General features: G+C 28.3%; 1 protein-coding gene across 1 annotated transcript in view; it reads left to right on the top strand.

Annotated features, from left to right (window-relative positions):
- LOC142317424 (dyslexia-associated protein KIAA0319-like protein) overlaps positions 1–8,480 on the top strand; it is a 153,909-nt gene that overhangs the window by 90,588 nt on the left and 54,841 nt on the right. Inside the window, exons 9-10 of the mRNA XM_075353979.1 lie at positions 3,623–3,851; positions 7,843–7,987. Of these exons, the coding sequence (XP_075210094.1) occupies positions 3,623–3,851; positions 7,843–7,987 (374 nt within the window). The remainder of the gene's footprint in view (positions 1–3,622; positions 3,852–7,842; positions 7,988–8,480) is intronic.

The following is an 8,480-nucleotide window of genomic DNA, read 5'->3' as shown; positions in this document are numbered from 1 at the left end:
AGTACGCGTGCATGCTTTAGTTAGAATCATTGAATTAAATAAACAAAAAATATTTTATTTAAATAAAATTATAAATATTTTTAATTAAGTTGTGTGTGTGTAAGCTATGCATCAGAAAAAACTGCATGATGGGAAAGTCCTACAACTGTGTTGTCAGCTTTTTTATTAATATTTTTCTTACGGATCAGTCTGATGAAGTTATCACTTGGTCAAAGTTGAATTTTAATCTCAAAACTTATTATTTATCAGCTTTTTTTAAAACTAAATTTTGTTAAATCGGTGATCTTATCATCAGCTGTTTATTACCTAACAACTTTTTCATTTCAAAATCAATAAAACCTATGGCCAAAATCAATAAAATCTACTTAAATAAAATCTGAACACCATAAAAAACCAGCAAAATATTTGGAATACTTATCAAAAAGAAACAAAAAAAAAACAATAAAAAATGAAAATAAGCCATTATGATTATCTGAATCAGTTGATTAAATAACTATAACATAAAAATTGATGTACGTAAAACATGAAATAATTTTGGAATTTATAAAAGAATTATAAACATATTGCTGTTGTCAACAATAATGTAAATTATAACTTCTTGTACCAAATATTTATTTATTCACTTAGAAGATGGTTTTTTAATATAAGAAACCATTTATTTATTGACCTAGAAGATGAAACAATTTTCTTTTTTATTTTAATGTAAAAAGATTTTGATATATCAGATTAAGTATATCGCTATGATAGACAAAAAATTACAAGCAATAAATGTTATAATTTTTTTTATTGCTGATAATAATCTGTTATTTTTATACTGCTGTGATGCTTAATTTCTAATTAGGTATTTTTAATTATATCTATTTTTCATTTTAAAATTAATTGTATGTTTTACAATGCTTATCTGATAAAGGTTTTTATAAATTATAATCTCTGTGTACCAACAATTATTAGAAGTTCAAGCAAATGTTTTAGCAATGTAAATGTTCTAGCACTTTCAGAAAATATTATCTCCATCTTCAGGAACAAATATTAATTAAATATTTATTATAAATTCACTTCACATATTAAACTAAGTTAAATTAAAATAAAATTTGTATAAAACATAGCAATTGATTGTCAAGTAAGTAAAATCAAGTCATGCGTGTATATGCTTCTTGTCATTAAAGGAATCTCGACTGTTATGTTTGTTGGAATGAAATCAGTTTGGCCAACATAAGAATCAACGATTATTGTTTAAATACTGTTTGAATAAAATATTATCAAAATTTATGTGTTCGTTTATTAGATTGTTGTTATTTTAGTATATATGAAATTTTTCTAAAATATTTGTTTTATAAAGATTATTAGATTATTTGAGAATATAAATAAAATTGTTTGGTTGTAATTATGATTCTGTTCCAAAATATGTCTGGCAAAATTAGATTGTTCTTTGAGTTCTTTATTTGTGCAGCTGATGTGTTCTTTAATCCTAGTTGAAAAGGATCGATTAGTCATACTGATGTATTCCAAATTGCAGTCTGCTCATTTCAAACTCTATACACCCTGTTTATCTAAATTAAATTTATTATCATTTTTCATTGTTTATGAAATATTTATTATTTATATGATTTATTATTTTATTGTTTGTTATGTAAGCTGTTTTAATAAATGATTTAAAAATTTTATTGAGTTTTCTGTGATTTATATTATTTTTATTTTGGTCTTCAGTCATTTCACTGGTTTCATGCAGCTCTCCAAGATTCCCTATCTAGTGCTAGTCGTTTCATTTTGGTATACCCTCTACATCCTACATCCCTAAAAATTTGTTTTACATATTCCAAACATTGCCTGCCTCCACAATTTTTTCCTTCTACCAGTCCCTCCAATATTAAAGTAACTATTCCAGGATGCCTTAATGTGTGATTTCATTATTTCTTCTTTTAACTACATTTTTCCAAATGCTTCTTTCTTCATCGATTTGCCGCAATATCTCCTCATTTGTCACTTTATCCACCCGTCTGATTTTTAACATTCTCCTGTAGCACCACACTTCCAAAGCTTCTAATCTTTTCTTCTCAGGTACGTCGATCGTCCAAGTTTCACTTCCATATAAAGCTACACTCCAATCATAACTTTGAAAATTCTTTTTCCAACTTTTAAATTAATTTTTTATGTAAACAATTTATATTTCTGACTGAAGGCTTGTTTTGCCTATGTTATTTGGCATTATATATCGTTCCTGCTTTGTCCATCTTTAGTAATTGTTTCCCAAATAACAAAATTGCTCTACATCCATAATGTTTTCTCTTCCTATTTTTACATTCAGTGGTCCATCTTTGTTATTTCTACTACATTTCATTACTTTTATTTTGTTGTTGTTTATTTTCATGCGGTAGTTCTTGCGTAGGACTTCATCCATGCCGTTCATGGTTCCTTCTAAATCCTTTTTACTCTCGGCTAGAATTACTATATTTTCAGTAAATCGTAGCATCTTTATCTTTTCACCTTGTACTTTTACTCCAGATCTAAATTGTTCTTTAACGTCATTAACTGCTAGTTCTATGTAAAGATTAAAAAGTAACGGGGATAGGAAACATCCTTGTCAGACTCCCTTTTTTACTATGACTTCTCTCTTATATTATTCAATTATTACTGTTGCTGTTTGGTTCTTGTAAATGTTAGCAATCATTCTTCTATCTCTGTATTTGAACCCTAATTTTTTTAAAATGCTGAACATTTTATTACAGTTAGGTTATCAAATGCCTTTTCTAGATCTATAAATGGCAAGTATGTCGGTTTTTTTTTTGTTACTCTTCCTTCTACTATTAATCTGTGCCCTAAAATTGCTTCCCTTGTCCCTATACTTTTTCTAAAACCAAATTGATCTTCTCCTAACACTTCTTCCAATCTCCTCTCAATTCTTCTGTACTAAATTCTAGTTAAGATTTTTGATGCATGGCTAGTTAAGCTAATTGTTCTGTATTCTTCACGTTTATCTGCTCCTGTTTTCTTTGGTATCATGATTATAAAACTCTTTTTGAAGTCTGACGGAACTTCCCCATTTTTGTAAATTTATATTATATTGAATTTTAACATATTCATTTGTATTATTATCATTTGTTAACTTTATTTTATCTTTTATATATATTTTATTTTTTTATATAATTTATTTATTTATAGGTTATCGTTATATCCATTAGTTATAGCAATGCGATATATTTAATATTATTTGATTCATTGTTTAATTTTTTGTTATGTTTTAAATATTTTATTGCTCTATAAATTAAGGTGTTAAAGGTGTTATTTTATGATTCTAAATGCTGTTTTATGATTGCAAAATAAAATTAATCTAAAGGTTTTATTATAATTTCCCTGGATTCATCCAAGCAAATTCTGGGCTAGTTTCTTTTTTTTTATCAATGAAGTAGCATAATTACCTTTTCCTTATCTGATATTTCCAATGTAGTACTTTGTATAGTTTGTAATATAAAGTTATGATTATCAGAAATTTCTGTGCTGACTTTTTTTTTTTGTGATAAATAAATTTATTTTGATTATTCTGTACTTTGTAAAAATCTGTGACTGATTTCTTGAGTTTTCTTCAAAATATTATTAAGTAATTTTATTGTTTTCTTTCATTCAGGTTAACAGTTAAGGATTCAGATCACGCAAGCAACTCAACGACTGCAAACATAACCGTCCTAAAAGTTCCAGATTATCCTCCTGCTGCCAATGCTGGTCAAGATATAATTGTTTATTTACCATGTAATAGTGTGACTTTAAATGGTAGTCTTAGTACAGATGATAAAGGCATTGTTAGTTGGGAATGGACTAAAGCACCTTCTGATCAGGATAAAGCTGTTGATATGCAGGTACGTTACTAACCTTTTTTAAATTGAGATTAATCATATTTTTTTTTCCATTGAAGCTGGGTTTAGTTTAGTAAAATGTGGTGATAGTACTAAAAAATACTTTTATGTTCTCTAATTTACTGAATTGCTACAGTGTATATACTTGTTTTTGTATTAAAGTATATGTACATGGTACTATCAGTTTAAGCAATTTTTCTGCAATTACTACGTACTATTAAATCATTATACTCATCACTGTATTTTGTGAGTTTAATCGTTATTTCATAGTTAAAAATGTTAATATATATTCTTCAGTTATATATTTAAAAAAAAAAAATAGCTTGGTTTGAGATTAAAAACAATTCTAGCTACATTTGGTAAAAATGTGTTTGCCGTCATATCTCTTCTTCCTTTTTTTCTATTTCTTAAATAAAAATTTAATATAAAAAAAAAAAAATATATACTATTTCTTGTTTTTAAAATTAATAACTGATACACTTAAGTTAATCTAATAATAACTAATATATTTCTGCATTGATTTCTGATTTCTAATGTGTTTGTATAATATGAGGTACAATTGAAAACATTTTTCAGAACAAATATTTTTTTATTTGTCATTGTAAAATCTTAGTCTAATGATGGTCAAAGTGTTTGATACATCTTTATAATATGATTTATCCATGACCTCAAAATAACCAGTTTTCTTTTTTGGTAATAATTTCATCATTTTGTGTAAATTTCTTTCCAGAAAGCCAATTCTTCATATTTTGAATCAGTTAATAGTTTGAAGATGTAAAGTCTGATTAGTAGAGGCAATTAAAAAGACATTTTAGAAATTATTCAAACAGTTTTGCTGTCTCAGTCGAAGAAGAGTTAGCCAGCACTTTGATTTAACGTAAAAGAACCTTGCTTTTCTTGAAGTGCGGTTATTTCTCTTTATTTCCTCATTTAGATTGTCTAATTATTGTTGTATCCTTCTCCAGAAAGACAATGAAGTTATGCCAGGAGTGTTTCAAAAGAAAGTGATCATAACTTTTCCTATTGGTGGGAACAGTTTTTGCCATTTTTGAAATGAGTTCCCAGATATGCAATCCACTGTTTTGATTAGTTTTTTGTTTCAAATTGGTAATGGTGTATCCCAACTTTCATCAACGATTATGAAATGGTGTAAAAATTTCATTTGATTAAGTTGAAGTAGCCAGAATTTGTACTTTTGAAGTACTTATTCGTTCATGATTTTTATTGTTTGTCGGCAAACATGGCACCCGTTTTGGGTACAGTTTTTGCATATATAATTAATTATTTATGTAAAATATAATAAATGATAAGATAGAAAATGTAGAAGAAGAATGGGAGAATGTTAAAAAGGAAATTCTTAAATCAGTAGAAGCGAACTTAGATGGAACAAAGAGAACTGGTAGAAAACCTTATATTTCAGAGGATATATTGCAGCTGATGGATGAAGGTAGAAAATATAAGAATACTAGTGATTAAAAAAGTAAAAAGGAACATCAACAATTAAGAAATACTGTAAACATGAAGTGAAAGCTAGCGAAAGAAGAGTGGATTAAAGAAAAGTGACCTGAAGTGAAAAGAACAATGAACATTGGTAAAATAGATGGAGTATACAGGAAAGTTAAGGAAAATTTTGGGGTACATAAATTAAAATCTAATAATAAGTTAAAAAAAGATGGTACACTGATTTATAGAAGAAAGGAAAAGTCGGTAGGTGGATGGAATATATTGAAGAGCTATACGGAGGAAATAATTGGAAAATGGTGTTGTAGAGGAAGTCGAAAGGGGAGAAACAATACTGAATTTAAGAGAGCATTAAAAGATTTGAATGGCAGAAAGGCTCCTGGAATAGGCGGAATAACTGTAGAATACAGCGCAGTACAGATGAGGAAGTGATTGATAGATTATACAAACTGGTGTACAGTATTTACAAAAAAGGGGAAGTTCTATCAGAATTCAAAAAGAGTGTTATAGTCATGAAACCAAAGAAAGCAAGAGCAGATAAATGTGAAGAATATAGAACAATTAGCTTAACTAGCCATGTATAAAAAATCTTAACTAGCATTCTGTACAGAAGAATTGAGAGGAGAGTGGAAGAAATGTTAGGAGAAGACCGATTTGGTTTCAGAAAAAGTATAGGGACAAGGGAAGCAATTTCAGCGCTCAGATTAACAGTAGAAGAAAGATTAAAGAAAAACAAACTGACATACTTGGCATTTATAGACCTAGAAAAGGCATTTGATAATGTAGACTGGAATAAAATGTTCAGCATTTAAAAAAAATTAGGGTTCAAATACAGAGGTAGAAGAACAATTTTTTACATTTATAGGAACCAGACAGCAACAGTAATAATTGAAGAACATAAGAAAAAAGCAGTAATAAAAAAGGGAGTTTGACAAGGATGTTCCTTATCCCCCATTACTTTTTAATCTTTACATAGAACTAGCAGTTAATGATTTAAAGAACAATTTAGATCTGGAGTAACAGTACAAGGTGAAAAGATAAAGGTGTAAGATTTGCTGATGATATAGTAATTCTAGCTGAGAGTAAAAAAGATTTAGAAGAAACAATGAATGGCATGGATGAAGTCTTACGGAAGAGCTACCGCATGAAAATAAACAAGAACGAAACGAAAGTAATAAGATGTAGTAAAAATAACGAAGATGAACCACTGAATGCAAAAATAGAAAGAAAAAAGATTCCGGAGGTAGAAGAATTTTGTATTTATAAAATGCAGAATAGTACAGGTGAAACGAGTCTTTAGTCAGAAATATAATTTGTTTACATCAAAAATTAATTTAAACGTTAGGAAAAGATTTTTGAAATTATCCATGCTTTATATGGAAGTGAAACTTGGATGATCAGAGTGTCTGAGAAAGAAAGATTAGAAGCTTTGGAAGTGTGGTGCTACAGGAGAATGTTAAAAATCAGATGGGTGGATAAAGTGACAAATGAAGAGGTATTGCGACAAATAGATGAAGAAAGAAACATTTGTAAAAATATAGTTAAAAGAAGAGACCACACGTTAAGGCAATAGTTACTTTAATATTGGACAGGTAGAAGGAAAAAATTGTGGAGGCAGGCAATGTTTGGAATATGTAAAACAAATTTTTAGGGATGTAGGATGTAGAGGGTATACCAAAATGAAACGACTAGCACTAGATAGGGAATCTTGGAGAGCTGCATGAAACCAGTGAAATGACTGAAGACAAAAAAAAACAATGATACACCTTATCATTTGGGATGTCGATTGTCTTACCAATCTCATATACATTTAATCTTCCATCCTCAATCACTATATTTTGGGTTCTTTCAATAATAATATTAAAAAATTTAAACCACTTACAACTGTTCCAATCAATGAAGCTGACTCACCATAACATTTATCTAGCTTAGACTTTAGTTTCCTGGGTTGTTTTGCCTTTAAAAAAGTAATATTTAATCATCACAGAGATTTCTCTTTTGTTTGTTTTTCATAAATCACTATACTTGTTTGACTCAAATGACTGCCTGCATCAGAGTAATGAATGTGTCTGATTGAAAGTTAGTGTATACTCCTAATTGTGCAGGAAATTAGGAATGATTTTGTACTATAAGTGACATTACTTGACTTTGCATGTACTTATCAAATATTCCTTGCAGATTGTATGATCATTATTTTGACTAAAGGACACCAGTTTTACGTATAATAAAATTTTATAAAATATTGTTTATTATGATTTCAATTTTTATTAAAAATTGCTCATTTAAAAGTTTTACTTATTTTTTTTATTGTACATTTTTTTATGTGTAATTTGGTTTAAGATGCATTGCAATTTTAAATTATATTTTGTTATATTGAATTTAATTTTACAGTACTTATTTCATATGTGGATATTTCATTATGGTTGAGTATATTTTTTGTATTGAGAACATTAGTATGTAAATTTATTTATAAACATTATGGGTAGTTTGGTGTTGTATAAAAGAAGTTTTTAACAGTTTTATTTTCTAACAGTATACACGTACACCGTTTCTCCAATTGTCTAACTTGGAAGAAGGCATGTATACGTTTATACTGAAGGTTACTGATGAATCCGATTTATCAGACACAGCTCAAGTGCATGTTTTTGTGAAACCTCCTACTAACAAACCACCTACAGGTCTGTTTTTTTTTTATTCTTCTTTACCTTTTAATGACTTTCTTGAAATCACTATATTTTTATGTTATGATTAATATTATTGTTTTAAGATAAAATGAGTTTATAAGTAACATGAATTTAAGTGATTAACATCAAATTGCATCTTTTTTTTTGTCCTTCCTAAAAGCTATTTCTATTAAAAAAATTGGTTCATTTCAGTACATGTAAATACTGACTTATTTTATTAATATCTGTAAATTTATTATTTGTATGATGTTTATTTTATCTGCTAATATTAATATTGAAATATCTCTTTCTTTCCGTATTCAATGGAGATGCTTCAACAGACACAGTGGGTAATTTGCAATCTGCTGCTGTCGTATGTGTGACTGTTGCGGTTACCGAAATAAATTTGCTGATAGATATGCTGTCGTGGCGTACTTGATGCATCTGCGGCATGGAATAATTTAGACTGATTGTGGTAGGCGTGGGGTCTTCTTCTCCGCGGTTTTAG

Source organism: Lycorma delicatula, chromosome 1 (assembly GCF_047948215.1).
Source record: "Lycorma delicatula isolate Av1 chromosome 1, ASM4794821v1, whole genome shotgun sequence".
In the NCBI taxonomy this organism is placed as follows: Eukaryota; Metazoa; Arthropoda; class Insecta; order Hemiptera; family Fulgoridae; genus Lycorma; species Lycorma delicatula.
This window is presented reverse-complemented; position numbering and strand designations above follow the sequence as displayed.